Source organism: Lithobates pipiens, unplaced genomic scaffold (assembly GCF_037356315.1).
Source record: "Lithobates pipiens isolate NorthernLeopardFrog02 unplaced genomic scaffold, aLitPip1_a1.2 Scaffold_48, whole genome shotgun sequence".
Classification (NCBI taxonomy): Eukaryota; Metazoa; Chordata; class Amphibia; order Anura; family Ranidae; genus Lithobates; species Lithobates pipiens.
Genome location: NW_027507872.1, coordinates 5,922,764 through 5,946,966, shown reverse-complemented (window position 1 = coordinate 5,946,966; position 24,203 = coordinate 5,922,764). Strand labels below are relative to the sequence as shown.

The 24,203-nt window shown below is 48.7% G+C and overlaps 1 protein-coding gene and 1 long non-coding RNA gene across 3 annotated transcripts in view; one reads left to right on the top strand and one right to left on the bottom strand.

Annotated features, from left to right (window-relative positions):
• PPFIA3 (PPFI scaffold protein A3) overlaps window positions 1-24,203 on the bottom strand; it is a gene marked incomplete at its 3' end in the record, with an annotated part of 942,579 nt that overhangs the window by 32,657 nt on the left and 885,719 nt on the right. For both annotated transcript variants that reach the window (XM_077467171.1, XM_077467170.1), the window contains 1 exon segment: window positions 18,957-19,114. In XM_077467171.1, the coding sequence (XP_077323297.1) occupies window positions 18,957-19,114 (158 nt within the window).
• Window positions 1,004-20,258, top strand: LOC143957019 (uncharacterized). The gene is made up of 2 exons (XR_013270045.1): window positions 1,004-1,275; window positions 19,927-20,258. It is a non-coding gene; the product is annotated as an uncharacterized LOC143957019 (long non-coding RNA).

Below are 24,203 nucleotides of genomic sequence, written 5' to 3'. Positions count from 1 at the left end.
GACCTCTGGGGTCTAGCTGTATTGCTTGCTGGTGGGTTTTCGTTGCCAGTCGGTAGAACAAACGCCAGCCAGTTGGGAAGTCATAGAGCAGGTAGTCCAAGCGACCTGAGGAAGTCCGGAACATCTGCGGGATGCCGGAGGGCATATGTTCTGCCATCTTTGCGTACAATCAAGTGGAACGGGTGACCCCACTTGTAAGTGATCCCCCGTTCATTGAGTCTCTCAAGCAATGGTTTCATACATCTACGCATCTGGAGGGTCCTCCTCGAGACATCCGGCAAGAGGGCAATTTGGGCGCCATCAAAGTCTATGTTACCCCTGCGCCAGGCTTTGTAGATGATGTCCTCTTTAACGGTGAAATTGTGCAGACAGCAAAGAACGTCCCTAGGTCTGTCGTCCGTGGGGCTCCTGGGTCCTAGCGTTATATGGACCCTGTCAATTGCTATTGGCGTCTCTGGGGGTTGCTCTAGGCAGTTATTAAAAATGGCCGTCACAGTCGCCTTGAGGTCCGCCTGTCGGGTCGCTTCTGGTAAGCCGCGTATTCGTATGTTATGCCTGCGGTTCCGATTTTCAAGATCGTCTATGGCGAGATAGAGCTGTGCGATTTGTTCGGTAACTTCTTCTTTGACATTTTGAAGTTCAGATACCTCCTGTCGGAGGACTGAGGTGCCTGCTTCCACTGTAGCGACTCATGTGGTCACGTCCGTCATCTCCTGTCTGATCCCTGCAATCTCTCCCCTCAGTGCACCCTCAATTCTGGATGCCACTGAGTCCAAGTCTTCCCTGGTGGGCAGTTTTTGCAGGAGTGTCCATATTGTCTGCTCATTGCATGGTAGAGATGGGGGATCCTGCAAGGGCAGAGCCTGTGAGGAAGTCCCTGCTTTTAGCAGCTGCTGAGCAGGGAGCAGCTGTGTCCCTTTTACAGGTTGCTGGGAGGCTGTGGCAGTATGTCTGTCCCAGTGCAAAGCTCTGCTGTGTTCCCCTTCTGGGCTGCCCAGCGGTGTTAAGGACAATGAGCCCGGGAAGCAGGGGGAGAGATCGCTAGGCGGGGAGAATGGAGGCATGTCATTACATGTTTCTGTTCTCTCACCTCTCCCCGCCGGCGATCCGTCCTCCGTCCTCGTGGCCGATGCGGGCGCCATCTTGGCCGGGTTCGGGGTAGAAGCCGGCGGCTGTATCTGTACCAGATAGCATTCCATGCGTACCACGGGAGTCCCGGAGCTTGGGCACCGCTTCGCTGCAGTCCTGGAGCGGATCGTGAAGCAGGAATGTGGGGTAAGTCTGCTGGATTGGAGCCCTGGAGAGCTGCGGCCCGGGAGCCTCAGAGAAAAGCAGCTTCACTCCTTCATGTCGAGACCACGCCCCCCTGTCTCATATTTTTACATCACAGAAACCTGACACTTGTGTAGACTTTTTATATCCACTGTATAACTAGATTTTATGTAGCAATTTAGCATTGAGTCATGTTATTAAGTGACAGTTTTATGCATAGTTTATATTGACATTCTTACCATCTCTTCACAATGTATAAGAATGGGTCAACATTTACGAATAGAGACATAATAATAATAAATAATAATAATAATAATAATAATAGATAATAATAATTATAAAATAATGAATAATAGACTTTTTTTTTAACCCTGGTTTTTAACCCTGGTTCACATAACAGTGATTTGACATGTCAAACTGCGATTTGACATGTCAAACTGCATGCCAAAATCGGCAGCTATTGCTGGCAATGGCACCGTCCAAATCGTTGCTACGCCTCACCGATTCGCAAAAGTAGGTTCTGTACTACTTTTGGCGACTTTTGGCAGAAACCCACACAGATGTCTCTGAATCGCCCCCGAAGTCAGGACTGACATTCGGAAATTGCATTGTGCGAGTTCAGCTAAATGTGCACAATTTCATTCCCGCTGTTAGTGTGTCAGTGTTCAAGGCAATAATTAGATATATTTCTGGTTCAATTACATGTGGAAGATTTTTAAACTATGTCTTTTTGAATGTTCTGTGTGGATTATCACCATGATGGCTTCAACCTCCTACTTCCAAGGTTTATGAACTGTGTTTTACTGATTGGTTGATCATTTTTATGGAATCACTAATGTGGAGTGGATTGGTAGCTCTGTTTTGCTTGTTAAATAATATACATACTGTATATGTGTCATTATTATTTAAATTGTCATTGTTTATCTAGACATTTAGTTTATTGGACTATTCATAATGAACAATTATTTTTATTAGATTGACTGACATCCTGCAATATGCATAAAGGTTGCCACTCAAGAACTGGAGTGAATCCATTGGTCTTAGATTTATTGGACATTCAGGCCCCTTAACATACATATTTAAGAACCTCTGTGTTTCATTTGAGGGTCAGAACTGTATTCTGGATTTAATCCTCTTTTCTGTAGCGGTATTAATGGCTGTGATAACAAGGGACATATTTAGAAATATCTAGACTGGTTATATGTCTGCTGAAAAGTAAGTATAATGCTGCGTACACATGATCGGACTATCCGATGGACTCTGGTCCGCCTGACAATCCACCCGTGTGTGAGCTCCGGCTGGCTTTTTCTTTCCAAAAGTCCGGCGGACTTAGAAAGAAGTTTTGACTCAAAATTGTCCAGCGGACAATCCGCCCGTCTGTGTGCTAGTCCGCTGGAATTTTGAAATGAACGGACTTGCCCACATGGAGAAAAGTCAGTTCATTTTGAACATGGCTCCAGGTAGCCGGGACTAGCGAAGGAAGTTTATGTCACCGCCTTGTGGTAGTACGGAATCTCCAATCCTGGGACCGGGTTTTGGGACCAGCCAGCAGTCTGGCTGGATGATTGCACAGGTGGGTCTTGGGCTTAAAACAAAGCCAACACCATGGTTCTGGGCTCCACCCTCCCGAGGAGTCCAGGCGTGTAAGGGAGAAGTGTGCATGTCTGCACAGGTCGGTCTGTCAGAGCAGACAGAGGGTCCAAGCTTGTGGGCTGAAAAAAAAGAAGCTTGTAAAGAGTGCTGAGGTACTGGGTGTACAGGAACTCTGTTAAAGAGCCAAGAGGGCTGCAGCATTAGTCTGAACAGCAGTGCTGCTAAAGAGAGCCAGGTGGCTTGGTATTTTTGGTTCTACTTACATTATTGCTGTGGAAAGCTGAAACCCCTGTGTGGGCAACTATTTTGTTATCGGACTTTTCTTTCTTTAATAAAAGTGGGCCTACAAGCCCTTAAAATGGCATATATGGCGTAGACTCCGCTCACTGGTAAGCTCTACCTTTAAGCTAAAATAACCCCCAAATATTACAGCCTCCATCTGCGAGACTGACACCTCGCTAGCCCTGTCGCCTGGTATGGATTTAAAAGGAAACCCCTAAGCTGAAAAAACGGCATAGGGTCCCCCCAAAGTCCATAGTAGACCCTAATCCGAGCATGCAGCCCGGCCGGTCAGGAAAGGGGATGGGGACGAGCAGGCGCCCCCCCCTCCTGAGCCGTACCAGACCGCATGCCCTCAACATGGGAGGGTCCCTGCGGCCCCCCCACCCCAAACCACCTTGTCCCCATGTTGATGAGGACAATGTACCCCATACTCATTCACATAGGGTGGGGGGCCAGTATCTGGGGGCCACCTTATTAAAGGGTTTCCGATAAGCCCCCCGCCCGCTGACCCCGACAACCAATGGCCAGGGTTGTCGGGGTCTGCGGGCGGGGGGCTTATTGGAATCCGGGAGCCCCCTTTAATAAGGAGCCCCCAGATACCGGCCCCCTACCCTATGTGAATGAGTATGGGCTACATTGTACCCCTACCCATTCACCTGGTGAAAAAAGTGTAAATAAAAAAACACAACACAAGTTTTTAAAATAATTTATTAGACAGCTCTGGTGGTCTTCTTCCGTCTTGGGGGGGTCTCCTCGCCGGACTCTTCCGCCATCTTCTGCTAGCTCTTTTACTAGTAGAGGAGACCGGCTTTCCTCTTCGTTGCCGCCACCGCTGTCCGGGGTCTTCTTCCGGCTTCGGGGTCTTGTTCCGCTCTTCGGTTCTTCTCTAGCTCTTTTACTAGCGTTGGTCTGGTCTTCTGTCGCCGCCGCCACCTTCTTCTCTTCAGCTTCCTTGTGATGTTGACACGATGCACTCTCTGGCCGCAATGGCAGGGACGCGTTGTGCGGCGACTTATATAGGAACAAGGGGAAGGGTCACCGGGTGATGTCACATGGTGACCCCGCCCCTTATGATGTCACAGTCCAGGCAGACAAACTGACTCTCAGGTTGTCCGCTGGACCTAGCCCACCAGAAAAGTCCAGTTGTGTGTGGGCAGGTCCGCCGGACCTCAGTTGCAAAGTCTGGTGGTTTGTCCACCGGATTAAGTCTGATCATGATTGTTCTATTATGCCACATACACATGATCGGACTAAGTCCTTGATTTGCACATAGAACCATCTCTGACACCAATTAAGCCATGATATAAAATCATTGGATGGATATAATAGGATTTTTGTACTCACCGTAAAATCCTTTTCTCTGTAATTCACCGACCGACACAGCTCCTCTCTGTAACTAAATGGGTTTGTTAGCCTGCCATTAGGACCCTGTGCTATCAACCCTCCCTGCTCCCAGGCAGAACTCAGTAGGTCAACAAGCAGTATAGCGTAGAGAAAAGGAGGGGTGGGTGCTGTGTCGGTCGGTGAATTACAGAGAAAAGGATTTTACGGTGAGTACAAAAATCCTATTTTCTCTTATATTCACCGACCAACACAGCTCCTCTCTGTAATTAAATGGGACGTCCCTAAGCAGTGCCAAACGAGGGGTGGGAAAAACAGCATAAAAACTTCATCCACCATGGCAAGTGGGAACTAGTGAAACGAAACCCACAAAAAAACAGCAGTGTACGGAAAAACACACTGCCATAACCGGGCATTCTCAACAGGAGAGATCCCCCAACAACGCAAACTTTTTGCGGCAGTAATGCAACAGTGCATTAACAAACAGTACTGCGTTTTTATAGATAAAACAGGAAAAAATCTCAATTGCAACTACACGGCCGCCTGCAAAACTTTGCGGCAAAAACAGGCATCAGCTGATGCACTGACGTCTACCTTGTAGAACTTGGTAAACGTATGGACAGACGACCAGGGTGCCGCCTTACCCACCTGAGCAACAGACGCTTGGTGTCGGAAGGCCCAAGACGTTCTGATAGGTCTTGTAGAGTGGGCCATCTCTGGAAAGGGGGGCACCTGCCCCTTCAAGGCGTAGGCTTGGACTACAATCTGTCTGATCCACCTGGAAATGGTGGCCAATGAGACCACCATACCCTTCTTTGGCCAGCCACCGAAACAAACAGTGAGTCTGACTTCCGAAAGGGAGCCATGGCAGACAAGTATACCTTTAGAGCCCTAACCACATCGAGAGCGTAAAGGGCCACCTCTTTGGGGTGCTTCGGCTTAGGACACAACGATGGTAATACAATGTTCTCATTGATATGAAAAGCCGAAACCACGTTCGGTAGAAAGGACGGTTGCAGAGCACCACCACCTTATCCCCGTGGATGACCAGATAAGGCGACTTGCATGAGAAGGCCGCCAATTCCGAAACCCTCCTGGCCAATGTGATTGCCACTAGAAAGACCACCTTCTGTGAAAGGGTCAACAGGGGAATCTCCCTGATATTCTCAAACGGCGGCTTCTGAAGCACCGACACCAGGTTCAAATCCCATGGGGGTAACGGTGGACTACATGTCGAACCCCCTGAACAAAGGTACTCACTAATGAGTGAGACGCCAGGGGTCGCTGAAAAAAAGACAGCCAGGGCTAAAATTTGCCCCTTAATGGTGCTCAACGCCAATTTCTGGTCTACTCTTTGCTGAAGAAACAGCAGGATCCTGGATATAGAATAGGAGCGCGGATGCCACCCTTTCTCCTCACATATGGAGATGTAGGCCTTCCAGGTACGATGGTATATCTTCCGTGAAGATGAATTCCGCGCCCTCAGCATAGTTGGAATCACCGAGTCCGACAGACCCCGGTTCCTCATCACCTGGCTCTCAATAGCCATGCCTTTAAAGCCAGCGATCGTAAAGCAGGGTGAAAGATTGGACCTTGAGATAGGAGGTCCTCTCGCAGCGGCATTCGCCAGGGAGCGTCTGCCACCAGACGCACCAGGTTTGCGTACCAGGGCCGCTGAGACCAATTTGGGGCAACCAGGATTACTGGGATCCCCTCGGCTTCCACTCTGCGAAGAAGACGTGGCAACAGTTTTAGTGGAGGAAAGGCGTAGATAAGCTGGTACTGATCCCACAGAGCCACCAGCGCGTCTGATGCATCTGCCCACGGATCTCTTGTACGGGACACCCCACCCTTCATGCAGTAGCACTTTTGTTCGCAGGCTTGTTAGGCTTGCGGTTCCATGGACACTTTTGACCGTCTATGGACGTCCTGTCGTGCTGGGAAAGTTTTGTCGAAGCACCGGGCGGACGAAAAAGCCGCTTGTGAGTGGGAAAAGAGGGCCCTTGCCTGCGGCGAGTCTCCTTAGCCTTCCTGGCCTGTGGGAGTAGTGTACTCTTACCACCCATGGCATTTTTAATAATGTCATCCAATGAGGCTCCAAAGAGCTGGTCGCCAAGGAAGGGAAGATCTGTCAGCAGACCAGCATTTAAGCCAAATCAGGCGCCTCAGCACCACAGCTGACACTGAAGCCCTGAATAACAGAGGGAAAGTATCCAGGGGCACGCCACAAACGCACTTAAGGCCTTGCACTAGTTAGTCTGCTAGTTCCACGCAGACAGGGGAGGCGTTTTGCTCTCCCAATTCGCATTGCAAAAGTTTTGCCCACTTAGTCATGTCTGTGACACCAGTGTGGATGCCAGTACTGGTCGCACGGCTGACCCCACAACTGTAAACAAGGAATGAGCCACTGCCTCGGCCTTCCTGTCTGTGGGATCCTTGAATGCAGGAGTCTACCAGGATCATGGTTACTTTATTTAACCTGGATAAGGGGGGGTCCACGACCGGAGGAGCCGACCATTTCTTGAGAAGGCTTTCCTTAAAGGGGTAATGCACCGCCATGTTTTTGGGGACCGAAAAGGTCCTTTGCAGCTGACCCCATTCCCTGTAGATGAACTTGTCAAAATAAGCCAAATACGGGAACACCTTAGGTGAATGTGCTGGCTTGCGGGACCCAAAAGGGACCGATACATCAGCAGAGGGATCCGCTGGCTCCTGTATCTTCAGGGTATCACGCACAGCTGAGATAAGTGCTCCAACAAGCGCTTTGTCACGCCCCGGACCCGGACGGGGAATCATCCTCACTGTCCGAATGGTCCTGGTCAGCCTCGTCTGATAGGTCAGAGCAGGGGTCTCCAGCCGCAGCAGGGCGCGAGTCTGCATCAGAGCTCTCCCCAGAGGACGGGGGGGGGGTAAGGGCCTTTTACGTGCACCTTAACTTCCACGCACCGCCTCTATTTTAGCAACAAAAGAGTTAAGGACCACCGTCAGGGTGTCCATGGGCACAGCGCGATCTGCAGATGACCCTGATGCAATAGCCTGGATTTCGGGGGGAAGAAACACCAGTTTCTGAAGCCATGCTGACCCTACCCCGTCTGCCACCTGCAAGGGGACTTAGGACAGTGAAGGTCCCCCCCTCCTGCTGCTGCCACGTGGGGGGGAGGGGTACCTAGCGCCAGACTCACCACCCTGGGGCATTCTGTGAATGTTACTAGCCGTGCCTGTAGTCCTTAGGAGGTTACCCAGTTGCAGAGTATAGAAACTGTGTTGGCAGCAGCTGTATAGAATAGCGGTGAAACGATCTGCAGTGCTTGCACCAGCATTCAGGGAAGAGCCATCCAGCGTCCTGTATACACAGCGGACACAGGAAACAGCATGTGAGAGCACATGTAACGCTGTCACAAGAGAACTGCAGTGAAAAGAGCGATCAGGCTTAAAAAAAATGGCCGCCAATGCAACTAATAGGAAAATCCTATAGAAAATGGCTGCTGAGGCTCACAAGGGGAATGTGCTTTGCCCACAGTCAAAATGTCCGTCAGACAGCACCATAAGGTGACAGGAAAAATCACAGAACAGTGCTGCCTGCATTCAGCCAGAACACCTCCACAGACACCTTTTGGGACCCCCCCAGACCGGGACCAGGACCAATGCTAGCCGCACAGAGCCCCCTACACGTGAGAGACCCAGCGAACCCCACACACACACCACCCGCAGCACATGCAGCCACACCCCGGAGGGGGGAAGGAGGGGAGATAGGGACGTGGGAGAGAAGAGAAGGAGATGAGGTGGCCCCCGAATCGCAGGGAATGACCAGCTGCTCACCCCACAGAAGCAGGGAGAGCCGAACTTACCCGTACTGAAGAGCTGGGAGACATACCATCACAGACCTACTCCTGCGCAGTTACAGGGTAGCTGCTGGCCCGGTATATTGTGATCCAGACATCAGTAGCCCGGTCATATGTATACCCTGGAGCATTGAAGCTCACGACCACCTCTGGAGCTGAGGTATGTCGTGGCCTGTCGAGCCTTAGCTGCGGCCTGCACACGCTTGATGGCCGGACTGGGGAGACTACAAGGATAACTTAACCAGCCTGTCACCCAGCCGGCAGTTGATAGAAGATCCCAGGATCTTTCATCTTTTTCAAAAAAACATCAAACCTGCATCAAAAAAATGGACCAAAGGGTCTGCAGGGTTCCTAGGTCATTCTCCTTCACTAGGCAAAATAAAACTGAGTGTTCTGCCTGGGAGCAGGGAGGGTTGTTAGCACAGGGTCCGCCCCCTGGGGTGGGACTAAAGTTCTGTGTATTGTGTTACAATTTTTGCCTAGTTTTCCTAATTGCAGGCTAACAAACCCATTTAGTTACAGAGAGGAGCCGTGTCGGTCAGTGAATATAAGAGAAAACACATTTTAGGTCTCCATATATGATATCTATAGAGATCCTGTAATCGATGCCTTCACAAAATTATATAGTTAATTTATAATGAATAAGAGGTAATTCCAAAGCAGCCATTTTGGCCATTTATATCAATTTTTCACTTCAATCCTTGGGTGACCCTGTGTGTAATTGGGTCTGTATTTAAATACTTTTCTTTTGGAGGGTAAAGATAGTTTCAGACATATCGTATACTGTATATTTTAGCATAATAAGGATTTATTCGTAATTATTCTCCATGGATTCATTTTAAAAAACTATTATTATTATTATTAATAATAAAAAATTGTTTAGCTTCCTGTGTCAGTAAACCTTTTTTCTTGGTTCTCATGTACACAAAATAAAAACTTGACCCTATGAAAAAAATATATGACTGGGCTCATGCAAGGATCTGAATATTTAGTCTTAAATGATTAGCATTATATTTACCTTTTTAATACTCTGAGTCTGACTCTTCCATTCAAATCTCATCTGAAGAGTAATAGCTGCCTGACCTCAACACACTGCCTAAGTGTGAAAGCTAGAAAACAGTGTATGGTTTGCGTACAGTGGCTTTTTGGTATTCGTTTTAAAGCACGGGCAAAATGCATATACTTCAGCATTTACATTGTGTGCAATAGGACATTAGTCTACCTAACATGTTACATTGTGAAAATGTTAATAATCCTGTATTTTTAGTGTACTGCCCTAAATTGTCCCAATGAAGTAACTCAAATGGAATTGTTCTCAAACACATTGTGATGTGTCTTGCTAATCTCAAATAGCCTGAAGGTCAGGTGCAAACAATACATAAGTTGCTAGTATCTATTAAAATAACACAAACTATAAATAGCTATGAATATAACTGTGTGTATCTGACCATGACCACCTGATGTGAAAGTGTTATGCAAATAGGGGGTAAAGTGATGTGTGTTACTTGTTTTAACATAAAGCCTTCAGTTTCTAAGTTGTGTCTAAAGTGTGGAAACAGGGAACAGTGCAAAAATATTAAGAACAGACTGTAAGGTGATTAACCACTTCAGCCCCGGAAGATTTGGCTGCTCAATGACCTGGCCATTTTTTGCGATACGGCATTGCGTTGTTTTAACTCACAATTGCACGGTCGTGCGATGCTGTACCCAAACCAAATTATTTTTTCCCCCACAAGTAGAGCTTTCTTTTACTGGTATTTGATCACCTCTGCGGTTTTTATTTTTTGCGCTACAAACAAAAGAGCGACAATTTTGAAAAAAACACTCTTTTTTACTTATTGCTATAATAAATATCCCACTTTTTTTTTTTCAAAATTATTTTAAGCCGATATGTATTCTACATATTTTTGGTAAAAAAAATTGCAATAAGTGTATATTGATTGGTTTGCTCAAGAGTTATAGCGTCTACAAAATAGGGGATTTGTGGCATTTTTTTTTTTTACTAGTAATGGCGGCGATCTGCAATTTTTATCGGGACTGTGATATTGCAGTGAACAAATTGGACACTTTTGACACATTTTTGGGATCATTGACAAATATAAAGCAATCAGTGCTATAAGCAGGGAAGGGATTAACAGTAGGGGGCACTCAAGGGGTTAACTGTGTTCCCTAGGTGTGTTCTAACTGTAGGGGGGATGGGACTGGCTAGGAGAAGAGAGAGATCGGTGTACATACTTGGTATGAACACACGATCTTGTCTCCTCTCCCCTGAGAGAACCAGGATCTGTGTACCTGGCATCATTGCCGCCGGGCACTTGCATCAGCTCCAGGCACACGCTGCAGGTGCACGCGCACCATTATTGGCCAAAAGGCAAAGCGTCGTAAGGTAATGCCGATTTGCCGAGCCAACCTGCCACAGGACAACAGCGGCGGCTGGTCCGGAAGTGGTTTAAATGGCACTGAATACAGACAAGAACATTTATTTAAATCCATTTTATTTAATTACATAATTCATTGTATTTCCTAAAACCAACATTTACCTACAGAAAAAAAAAATACAAAATAAGCACAAGGGAGATTACTTACCTTTTTGGGGTTGTGTCCATTTCATCCTCCGAGCCCCTCACACTGCTATGATCTTCTAGTGAGACAGGGGTTAATAGAACTGAGGAACTGTCACAGGCTTTCATCAAGTCTGCCCAAATATGCCTACTCTTGCTGCCCAGTTCTACTACAGCTTCTATGTATGAAACAGAATCTATTAATGGAGGACGGCCGGATGATTGAAAAGTCCACCCACTCCGTTCATAGATCCCACATGACATAGGTCCACCCATTTTCATTCATAGAAGCTGTAGTACCAGCTTCTATAAATGGAGCATGGGGGGCGTGGCCTAGGCATGCAGGAGTGAGGACGCTTTCTTCAGGAGCTCCCGGTCCGTGACCCCCTCCGCACGCCTGTACCACAAGACGATCGCACATTTCGGCATCACCGACATCCCCGCACGACAGCGGAACCCTGCCAGCCGAGCGGAGCTCTCCGCTGTAGCGATGGACAAGTACTTAGTCCCGCTACAGCCTCCAGTCTCCACGCCGGATCCATCCAAGATGGCGCCCGCGGCCTCCGGCGCTTCGGGACATGAGGCACAGAGAACAGGTGAGCGGATGTCTATGCAGGGGCACGACCTGCCGCCGTTCTCCCCACCGAGTGACTTGTCCCCATGCCTCCCCCGCTCACTATCTATGGCCTCGCTGGACAGCCCGGACCGCAGCAGCCTGCCACCCTGGTTCCCCCATAACTCCCAACTGTCCCAGAGACCCTCTAGCAGTGGATGCCTCACCCCCGGACTGCATGACCAGGCTACTCATGCCTCAGCCACACAGAGGGCCAATCTGCTACCCACTTCTCAGGCATTGTTGGGAGACACAACCATACTGACTTTGCTGCAAAACCTTCCCACTAAGGATGATTTTAGTTGTATGGCAGCCAGGATTGAAACGACCCTGCGTCAGGAAATCGCAGGGGTCAAACGTGATGTGTCGGCTACGAACGAGCGGGTGACCACCTTGACATCAGATGTTACCTCACTGACCACTAATGTCTCTGACCTGAAAGTCGCTCATGATACCCTTGCTGACAGAGTCACACAGTTGCAACTCCTAGTAGATGACCTTGAGAATCGCAATCGCAGACGTAACATCAGGATCAGAGACTTGCCTGAAGCCACGGGCCAAGCAGACCTCAAAGCCACAGTTACTGCTATATTTAACGCCTGTCTGGACCGCGCTGCTGACACAGTAATAGCCATTGATAGAGTCCACAGGACCCTGGGTCCCAGGAACCCCACAGAGAACCGGCCACGTGACGTATTATGCTGTCTCCACAATTACTCGGTTAGGGAGGATATCCTGCAAGCGGCGTGGCGCAAAGGCAGCATTGATTTTGACGGGGCCCAAGTCACCCTTCTGCCAGATATTTCCCGCAAGACCCTCCAGATGAGACGCTGTCTGCGACCCCTCTTGGAACACCTCACTGAACGGCGGATACCATACAAGTGGGGTCATCCGTTCCACCTCATAGTGCGCAGAAATGGGAGACCTCTGGCACTACGACACCCCTCTGAGGTCCCGTCCTTCCTGGAGGCTTTGGACCTGCCCCCGGTTCCGATCCCAGACTGGTTGGCTCCAGTTGTTCGTTTGGGAGCCGTGGCCCCGACGAGCAACCCCTCAAATAGGCCGCAGAGAGGGAGACGTCACCGTCGATCCCAACGTCAACGATCGCAGGCCCCTCAAGATCGTGAACTCTGAAAGAGCACAGTAGTTTACCCACTGTACCTGTGTTACACCCCTTTTTCTTTTTTTCTTTATTGTTTACTTTTTCTCTATCAATATAGGTGGCTGGAGCGTCCAGCTTAGTGTTATACACCTTGCAACGGATCGTTGCCCCCGGTGACCCCACACTTGGAGAGGAGGGACATTGCAAGACCAGTGATGGACATGTCGCTTACTAGACGGTGACCTGGGATGCTGGCGGTACTGTTTAACATTCTAGCCACTGTTTATCTTTAGGTGCCCGAATCTCGGAGCTCTTTTTGTTTTTGGAATTCCTGGGGGTGCCCCCCGGATGCTCCTGGACGGTGTTCTTACTCCCTCCCCTTGTTCTCCCCCCCCCTTTTTTTTTTTTTTGGGGGGGGGGGGGGCGGGTACCTGGGTGGTATACTGTTATCCATGCTCTGTGTTGCAAAGTTAAATATGTTGATCGTATTATGCACTGTTCTACTGTCAGTGGCGTAACTAGAACCTTCAGGGCCCCGATGCAAGAAACCATGAAGGGCCCCCCTGAACCCCAGCCAGGGCCCTTCCCTCCGAGTCCGGTGGTGGAACTCCAGGGCGTGGTCACAGGTATGACCTTTGTGAGCCCTGTAGTTCCACCACTGGTATCTGTAGTTTTTATTTATTTTTTTACATTTTTAGGTGCCCCATCGGGGGACTGTCCCTAGGCAGGAATGGGTCCCCGTCCCCAGAAGAGATGAGGTCCTTTTCTCCATGGCAGATGAAGTTACTGCCCCCAGGTGAGAAGGGGTCCCTGTCCCCAGGGGAGGTGGGGGTCCCTGTCCCCACGTGAGAAGGGGCCCCTGTCCCCAGGGGGATATGGAGGGGGTATGTAATAGTGTGTGCTAGCTGCCTATGCATATGTAGAGGGGGCTGCATGGGCCCCCTGCATCACAGGGCCCAGTTGCGGTCGCGACTGCTGCACCCCCTATAGTTACGCCCCTGTCTACTGTTGTTGACTGCCTGCTAATAGCTAATGGATAATGTTATCTATACTCTGTGGTGCAAGGTTAAATAGGTTGGTCTAATTATGCACTGTTCTACTGTTGACTGCCTGTTACTAGCTACGGTGATGTTCTATGATGTGTTGGATGTCGAAGTTAAGATGCCAAAGAAGCTCCGTGCATGCCCAACTGGGGCTGCATGGACCATGGGCTGCTGGAGGGGTACTGCACCGACGAGTTCCTCCCCCTGCAGTGCCTTACCTCTTCCCCCACTAGGCCCTTCTGCCCTAACCGGCAGGTTCTCTCCGTTAGGAGCCTTAGCAACTCCCCGACCTATCCTCCCCCCTTCTACCCTCTCCCTCCCCCCTAACTACTGCTTTTCCTCTTTCTTCTTTTCTTCCTTGGTGTTTGACCTCTATCTCTACTTCCGACTCTGGTGGGGCCCTTCGGCCGGGTACCGCTGCCGTCATGGCACTGAAGCTGGTTTCCTGGAATGTGAAAGGGCTGAATGTACCTGAAAAAAGGTCCAGCTGTCTCACAGAATTGTGGCGGCTGAGGCCCCAAATAGCTTTCCTCCAGGAGACCCATTTCAGGACAGGCCAAATACCCCGGCTTTATAGTAAACACTTCCCCCTGGCTTATCACAGTACGTTGCCTACCTCCAAATCGAGAGGAGTATGTGTTCTTCTTGCTAAAAACCTGCCGTGGCACGTGTTAGCTGTCCAAGCCGATAGTGAGGGGAGATATTTCTTCGTTAAGGGAACCCTCCATTCGCAAACCTTTACTCTGGCAAATCTGTACATGCCGAATGTGGACCAGCTGCTGGCCTTGGAAACCTGCTTGGATGCTCTGGCTGCATTCTCAGAGGGCACTCTGATCGTGGGAGGGGACCTTAACCTCACCCTAGACCCCCACAGAGACTCCTCTTCGGGCACTTCTGCAATATCTGCGAGAACGCGTTCGCACATAAGAGATCTGCTGCATTCTCACCGACTGATTGATGTGTGGCGTACGCTTCACCCACAGGATAGAGACTATATGTTCTTTTCCTCAGCTCATGGTTCTTACTCGCGTATAGATATGTTCCTAGTCGCCCACAATGTTATCCCGGCGGTCACAGACGCTCAGATAGGCCACATAGACCTGTACGATCATGCTCCGATCTCTTTGACGCTGAAGCTGCAACAGGAGTCCCGGGGTCAGTCCTGGTGGAGACTGAACGAGTCTCTCCTGAAAGACCCTGAGACCCATGCAGACCTACTTAGGGAATTAGAAAGTTACTTTGAGCATAACCAGGATTCCGTTTCCAACCCCCTCATGCTTTGGGCAGCTCATAAATGCTACATTAGGGGCATTCTTATTAAACATGGTCATAGACTTAAAGTGGCCAACACAGAGGCTCTCTCCACACTTATTGCCAAGCTCCATGCATGTGAACGACGGCATAAATCCCAGCTGACTGCTGCGTTGGAGGTGAAGGTGAGAGATCTTAGAGAGCAAATCAGAGACTTCTCTCTCTTTCAGGCTAGAACCAGACTTATGTGGGTCCGCAGGACGTACTATGAATATGGAGACAAATGCAGTAGGCCCCTAGCGAACTCCCTGCGCACCCAGCGCAACGCGTCTTTCGTCCCGACCATAGCTTCCCCTTCGGGGGCTAAGCTTCATGATTCCAGGAGGATAGCAGAGAGCTTCCGAGCTTTTTATGAAGGCCTTTATAACTTGCACCCCCGGGACTCGGGAGATGCCCGCCAGGCCAACACGGCGGCCATTGACGACTACCTTGCTTCGGCAAACCTCCCGTCACTGACACAGGAAGAGATGGAGCTTCTCTCGCAGCCAATCTCCCCGGAGGAATTGTCGGCTGCGTTAAAAGACTCACCCAAGGGCAAGGCACCAGGCCCGGATGGGTTCACGGTCCCCTACTATAGGGCCTTCCTCTCTCTGTTATCCGCGCCATTTGTGTCAGCCTTTAACGCTCTATTGGAGGGTCAGACCTTCCCGCCAGAGCTGTTACAGGCCAGCATATCGGTCATACCCAAACCGGGGAAGGATCCTCTTCTCTGCGCAAACTATAGGCCCATCTCCTTATTAAACTGCGACCTCAAGCTCTTCACTAAGATATTAGCGGAGCGGTTGGTGCCCATTCTCCAGCACCTGATACCTCTGGACCAGGTAGGGTTTGTTCGCAATAGGGAGGCCCGTGACAACACGACCAGGACAATCAATGTTATTGAACGTGCTAGACGCCTTAAACTGCCGATTATGCTGCTCTCTGTGGACGCAGAAAAGGCGTTCGACAGGGTGAGCTGACCTTTTTTGCTAGCCACCCTGCGAAGTCTGGGTATACCTCCCCCCATGCTTACATGGGTTTCGGCCCTTTACTCGTCACCGACGGCGGTGGTTAGGGTCAATGGATTTGCCTCGTCGCGTTTCACTATTGGCAATGGAACGAGGCAGGGATGTCCGTTGTCCCCCCTTTTATTTGTCCTGTCGCTTGAACCATTGCTGCATCATATCAGGCAGAATGTAGACATCAAGGGATTGGACACGCCCTCGTACCACCACAAGGTCGCAGCTTTTGCTGATGACCTCTTGTTTTATGTCTCGGAGCCTCACATTACATTGCCGAATCTTTTAGCGGAAGACGATATGGCTCCCTGTCAAATTTTAAAATTAATTTACAGAAATCGAAGGCACTCAATGTCTCCCTGTCTACCAACGCCCAGACGAGTTTAAGCTCTAATTTTCCCTTTCGTTGGGCTGCTGAAGCTATACAATATCTAGGTACCAAGATCCCCCCGGATCCGCATCTGATTTTTCAATTGAATTTTCAGCCGCTCCTAAAAAATTTTGCCGTAGACCTAGAGAGGTGGTCAAAGTTGGCGACCTCCTGGTTTGGGAGATGTAACGTGCTCAAAATGAATGTAATGCCCAGACTCTTGTACCTATTACAAGCCTTACTGATAAAAATCCCCCAATCATTTTTTAAAGCCATGCGCACCGTCTTTATTCGCTACGTATGGCAAGGCAGGCCTCCAAGACTCAGCAGAACACTACTGCTCAGACCGAAAGACAAGGGGGGGATTGGCCTCCCAGACCCGGCATGGTATTGTACGGCGATACACATGAACAGAGTAGTCGACTGGTGCAGACATCTGGGGGATAAGCTGTGGGTTCGACTGGAACGTGAATCCGTACCATTTCCACTTGAGGGTCTGCCCTGGAGTGGTCCGAGCTGGTCGGGAACAGTACGGGCGCACCCTCTCATTGAGCCAACGCTACGGGAGTTGGACAGATATTTTAAGCTGACGGGCGTGCCCAGTTTCCCGTCGCCCATGACTCCTATTATTGGACACCCATGTTTTGAACCAGGCATGACGGAAAAATCGTTCCGCCTCGATCTTGGCCAGGACTTGGTGCGGGCCTCTTCTTTTCTTGGCCTTGGAACGTGGACAGCGGTCCCCACTATGTACGAGGTGTTAGCAACCACGGCCCTGGGACAGTGGAAGCTTGCCCAACTCTCCCACTTCTTGAAATCCTTGCCGAACAGTAGCGAGTTCCGCAGACCCCTAACATCGTTTGAGGAAATGTGCTCGGGGGAGGGCCTGACCCGAGGGCCTCTCTCCCTGTCCTATCACATCCTCCTGGATCAACTCTCCCAGGGGCATCTGGTGTTCTTGGAAAAATGGGAGCGGGACCTTCGTATCCGGCTCTCGCCCGACCAGAGGAGTCGCGCGCTTCTATTTGCGCACAAGTCATCCCTATGTAGTAAATACCAGGAAATAGCTTATAAGATTTTGACCCGATGGTACAGGACCCCCACTGTTCTGGCAGCTATGTTCCCTGGTCACAGCCCTTTGTGCTGGAGATGCGGTGAACAGCCTGGCACGTTACTACATATCTTTTGGGAATGCTCACAATTGACCCATTTCTGGAGACAGGTTCTCAGTATCATTTTTGACCTCACAGCTGTCGATCTGCAGAACGACCCGGCGGCGATTTTCCTCAATCTGACCCCACTCTCGAGCAGGAGGTATCACAAGTCTCTCTTAAAACATCTTTTGAGTGCAGCCAGGGCATGCATACCTAGCGTGTGGAAGCAGTGGGCCGCTCCAATGGTGTCTCACTGGTTTGCGAGAGTTTGCGACATCTACCGTATGGAACAGCTCACTTCGGCATTGGGCGACAAGGAGGAGGAACACACTGCTCGATGGTTGCCCTGGAGTTTGTTCCGGTTTTCCGACGCTTACAGATCCTATCTGTAGGCTCTGGCACGTATGCAGGGGGAAGGCCCCGGCCGTGGGAATCCATCGGGGTCCCCCTCCTTTCCATCCCTTCTCATATTCCACTCTGATTCACTCTCCCCCATCTGCTCCGTAGCACTCTAAACCCCCCATAACTTTCACTCTGTCTACCCCCATCCCCTTCTCCTCACTGCTTGCTCCCCCCTCTTTCCCTACCCCCCAACCCCCTCATATAATTAAAATGCACGGTGATTGCACAAACCTCTCCTTTTTGTTTCCTCGGTTTCCCAGCTAGGGGTTGGTGACCCTTGGGAGGGTCCCGGCTGAGCTCTTTGTCCGATAAAATGACGGTGATAGATGTCGGATGCCCCTCGGCCTGGGCCTGGAAGGGCATTGCCCCGGGGTTTGCCCCCATTTCTAAGTGGACACTGGGATGCCAGATAATTTGACTAAGATAACGTGATGGTTTAGACACGGCTGGGGCCACTGCTATCGCAAACTGATTGGTTTCCCCTGATCCCCCACAAAGTGTTGGTTGATTATGTACGTATTTTTGTTACCCTGGAAAACTGAGTGATCTATGTCTTTTACAGTTTTTCCCTGTATTACCTGCAATCCGTAAATAAAGAATTAAAAAAAAAAAAAAAAAAAATGGAGGATGGGGTGGAAATGGCAGGCATAGTCACGTTTGACACTCTGTGACAAAACCTCAATTCTATTAACCCTCACCACACCAGAAGATTATGGGGATGGTGCTGGGCATCAGAGCACAGAAGATTTCTAATGAACTACAAAACAGAAGGGACACATTATGCTGAATGTAAGTAATGTCCCTTTGTGCTTATTTAGCATTTTTTTCAGGTATACTTAGATTTAAAAATTACATATTGTTTCAGTTTTTATCTTTCCCTGTAAGCTACCTGGTACCATACTTGTGTTGGTATTAACTGAAGGATGGCAACATTACGTAGTGTAAGTAAAATCTTAAAATATAAGAGCAGTTTTAGCACACCAGCATTTTCCTAGAACTAAAATATTTTTTGTTGTTGATCGAACACATGAAAATGTTTTGCATGTTAATTCGAATTTGTACTGTCACTCACCTAAAGAAGAGGATTCTCGTCCCATCTGTCCCATGCGACCCTTTTCTTTCTTTCCAAACAAGCGCCCAATGGAGGACTTTATGCTCTTTTTTTTAGCAGCTTTGTGAAGGGAGTCCTGGCTTGTACTGTTGGTGCCACCCAGACCTTCAGCTCCCAAGCTGCATTAAAAAATAAACAAGTGGTAACACCAAAACAATTGTAGGGTTGTACAAGAAGAAACGTAGGTGTGTGAGAGGACAGTCAGGATGCAATGAACAAGAAAAGAGGGCAAATTTTTAAGCTAGGTGATCCAGGTAAATGGAGGGAATTAGAAGAAGACAATAGAGATCCTGGAAGATTACATCATCAACATGGTATCCTCCGACCCTGCCACATTAGAATCCTTAAAGTGGTGATTCCAGAACACTTGATTACTGGAAGAAAGTTCGATATTGATAGCAAAAAGGCCTAGAATGGATGAAATATGGAGACCCAAAGCAGGTAACCTGTGGATTCAATAGAATTTTGTGGGTTATTTTTTATTTTTTTGTTTGGCTGTAATATACCCTTTCCTTACTTTATGATTTTGTTTTGTGTCTTCAAGGGAACTCTAACCAAATCCAATTTAAGGAGAATTCCACTTCCATTAAAAAAAATAAAAAATAAAATTGAAAATTGCTACACAAACCATTTTTCATAATTCAATATTTTTTTTAAAAAAACTTCCATTTCAATCTGAAGCTGCTAAGCTTTAAAAAATAAATAAATCAATGCAATATGGCAACCAGGGTGTTCTATACTTTATTGGTATACAGAACGCCCCCAGAAATGCTTGTGCGAATTGCTGACTGATTTCCTCAGGTGTCTGTACTAAAATGAAAGTAAAATTTTAGGTATCCTCTGCTATAGTGTAAGGGCTGGCTTAGCCCTTCTTTCTCTTGGCTGGCTGCTCAGCTGTTGGCTAATTGCCAGCTCTCCTCTCTCTCCACAGTTACCAGCTGTTCCTGATCATGCTCGCCTGACCTGCCTACTTAAAGCTGTCCAGCTCACTTCATCTCTGCCTTGGTCACATCACAAGAAACCATCTCCTGCAGTTCTGTTTAAAGACTGGCTTGCTGACATCCCTTCAGGCTCCTTATCCTGCTTGCTGTTGCTTCACTTGGATCCCTGACTTCTGGCCTGGCTGACCTGGCTGATTACCTGATCTGGTTATTGAACTCTGGCCTGGCTGACTACTCAATCCAGTTACTAGACTCTGGTATGATTTGACTACGCTTTCTCTATTTACCTTTTTATTTAATAAACAAGTGTGATTTAATTGTACTTCTGTCTCGGTCTGATTCATGGTTTCTGACACATAGTAATTGTTTATTTATAGAAATACTACCTAAGGGTTAAAGCGGAGGTCCACCCTAAAGTGGACCTTCCGCTCATCGGAACCCTCCCCCCCTCCGGCGCCACAATTGTCACCTTTCAGGGGGGAGGGGGTGCAGATACCTGTACAGTACAGGTATCTGCACCCACTTCCGGGATAGCTCTCTGCGGAAAGGGGCGTAACTTACGCCCCTTTCCGCAAGTGCCCGCCCCTTCCCGCAAGTGCCCCGCTGCCTGCTGGGAAACACACAGATCCCAGAGGCAGCGGGGACCGTCCTTATTGCGCAGCGCGACTCGCGCATGCGCAGTAGGGAACCGGGAAATGAAGCCGAAAGGCTCCATTTCCTGATTCCCATACCCAATATGGCGGAGGCAGCACCCGATAGACGATCTAGAGATCGGCTTCGGTTGCCGACATCGCGGGCGCGCTGGACAGGTAAGTGTCACTATTTTAAAAGTCAGCAGCTGCAGTATTTGTAGCTGCTGGCTTTAAAAAAAAAAAAAACGTGGAGTCCCGGCGGACTACCGCTTTAAATACATCTAAAAGGATGCAGGCATTGTCACTTTTCATTGAAACACCAGTGCACCAGGTGATTGTATTGAAGGCTGACCCTTCTATTTCTAAAACAGTCTTGCAAGGACATAGATGAAACAAACAGTGTGTTCTTCATGGCAGACAAGGGTAGTATTCTGCTACAAATTCTGTTAAAATCCTTGGATTGTGCATATATCATTCACAGGGGATTTGTTTTTTGTTTTTTTCTCAACCAAGGAATTACACTTTAGATAGGCCTCTCGATTTTTTTTTTCCTTATTTTCACTGCACCCTAGAAGCAAAACTGAGTTGCAGGAAAACAAATATGACATTGAAAACAGCAAACATTTAGCCATCCAGTGGTCTTTGAAGGAATGGTGTCATTGGGTGGAGGGGGCTTGCCATCTATTTGTATCTGAGAACAAGAATCTAGAGTACATCTTAACTCTTGACAGGCTCATTGGTTCCCCCCCTCTTTTTTATTTAGATTCATTAAAGATCTACAGCATATCACTATTCTCTTCCCTGATCGATCTGTCTCCAAACGGATGAACAGTCTGATGTCCCTACAGACTTTGGGAAAGTTATTTGTTGCTCTTCACCTCAGGATGGAATTCCCATTCGAAGCACATGATGGCTTGACATTCTGGTATTGCTAAGACACTTTCCCTAGTGTCTCATAACCTCCGGTGGGCCTGCCTTCAGCAAGGGTAATCATGTCTATGTCAAAGTCCCTGAGACCTGTGCTCATTCCCAGTCCTTTGGGTCCATACCTCCCGATTTGGATTGCTTCAGTAAAATACCTTCCAATCTGCTTCTTCCCCTGCAAGTCACTAAGTGTCCCTGTACTCGTATGGCTATGAACTTTATTGTGGATTTACCTTCCTCAGATGGGCATATATTTAGATTATGGTGGATAGCTTCAGTAAAATGGTCCACTTTGTTTCAATGCCCAAACGTCCTTCCTCCTAAGTTGCTGGCTTTCTTATTCATTCATGAGATACTTAGACTCAATGGTGTGGGCCAGAACATAGACTCAGATAGGGGCACACAGTTTGTTTTGGAAAACTTTTTGTACTCATTGGCATCAACTCATATTTGTCTTTTGTTTATCACCTCCAAACTAATGATAATGATCAGAGACTGATCTCCTCTGTTTCATTTCTGACAAACTGGCATGGTTTTCAGCCCTACTTCTGGCCGAGTTTACCTTTAAAACTTGTTTAATTCTTCTACTGGAGTTTGTCCTCTCTACTGTGTCTCTGGTTATCCTGCATCCTGTTAATTTCTGAAATTTTCTCAGATGTTCTTGATACTAAAAGTGCCGTTCAAACATTTCCTCAAATTTTGGAGCAAAATTCAGGTTAGCTTTTTGCGTAGTTTTGCTTTCCAGAAATTCTACATATCGCCAACGCTCCCATGCCTCTCAGATTAGGAACAATTATCAGGCCTTGCTCTCCACAAATAATTAAACCTTCAAAATTCCTACTCAAAAACTGTCCACCAGATTTATCAGTTGTTATAGAGTTGTTTCCTTCGGAATGACAACTTCCATGAAAATCTCCAATGCCTTGTATACACAACAGGACTTTCCAGCAGACTAGGGTCCGACGGACTTTCCGACAGAGTTCCGGCGGACTTCCAAATGAAGGGACTTGCCCACACGCAGACTAAATTCCGTTCATTTTGAACATGATGAGTTACGACGGGACTAGAAAAGGAAGTCAATCTTGCCACTTTTATTGGCAAGATTGACATTTGAGAGCCTGTCGCCTGGTACGGATTTAAGGGGAACACCCTACGCCGAAAAAACGGCATGGGGGGCCCCCCAAAATCCATACCAGACCCTTATCCAAGCACGCAGCCCGGCTGGTCAGGAAAGGGGGTGGGGATGACGAGTGCCCCCACCCGAGCCGTACCAGGTCACATGCCCTCAACATGGGGGGTGGGTGCTTTGGGGTAGTGATGTCACTCTGTGACCCCGCCCCTTATGCTTATATAAGTTGTTGCACACCGTGTCCACAGCATTACAGTGGGAGAGAGCGTCGTGAGAACATCAGAAGAACAGAAGGAAGAAGAAGACAGACAGCGACGGCAACGACGACGAAGGAGAAAAACGGGCCACCACTAGCAAAAGAGCAGAAGATAACAGAGGAGCCAGGCAGAAGAAACGTAGAGCGGGAGAAGAACTGGAAAGCACAGAGAAGTCGGAAGATTACCCCTGAAGTCGGAAAAGAAAACCTCCAGAGCGGCCTAATGAACTACTTTAAAAACATGTGTAGCGTATTTTTTTATTGACACTTTTCCCCCAGGTGAATGAGTAGTGGTATGATGTACCCCATACTTATTTACATAGGATGGGGGGCCGGGATCTGGGGGCCCCCTTAATAAAGGGGGCTCCCGAATTCCGATAAGACCCCCGCCCGCAAGAAACCCGACAACCAATGGCCAGGGTTGTCAGGAAGAGGCCCTTGTCCTCATCAACATTGGGAAAAAGTTGTCCCCCACCCCAAAGCACTTACCCACCCCCCCATGTTGAGGGCATGGGGCCTGGTATGGTTCGGGGGGGGGGCGCTAGCTCGTTCCCACCCCCTTTCCTGACTAGCCAGGCTGCATGCTCGTTTTTGGCGTGGGGGTTCCCCCTTCTCTGGAGGGGCATTCCCCCTTGCTCTCGCTGCGATAGGAAAATGTGTTTTTCCTATTGCAGTGAGCGCGAGATGTACAGCACCCTGTCGCCGAGAACCAGTGTGATAGGATCACACTGGAAACATTCTTGCAGGCAGGTGTTGTAGCTGCCCGCGCATCGTATTTGGTCCATCGGACCAGCATACAGACGGACGGGGTTCACGCTAGGAACTGGGTCCGGCGGAGTTCCGGTGGGAAAATTTAAAACACGTTCTATTTCTAAAGTCCGTCAGATTTTTGGCAAGCAAAAGTCCGATGGAGCCCACACACGATTGAATTGTCCGACGGATTCGTTCCGTTGCTGTCAAAAAGTCCGGTCGTGTGTATGCGGCATTAACAGTTTTTTTTTATGTCTTTCCTCTGAAGCTGGTTTACCAGAATGCTATTGTTTCTGCTTAATGACCAATGGTTGTCAACAGTCAAGGGGAGTATGAACTGGAGAACATCTTGGACTCCAGAAGAATCAGGAATATGAACCAGTGTCTTGTCAATTTGAAAGGCTTCCTGGAAACTTCTGGGTTCCTGCCTTCTCTGTCCATGCATGCAGACTTGTAAGCAATTTTCATAGTCTTCAAAATTTTGCACCCAAAGGGGGGGGGGGGGTGCTAAGACAGTAAGAAATACTCAGGCTACTGCTCTGCAGCCAACCACCCTGCTCATCTCTGCTGCCAAGC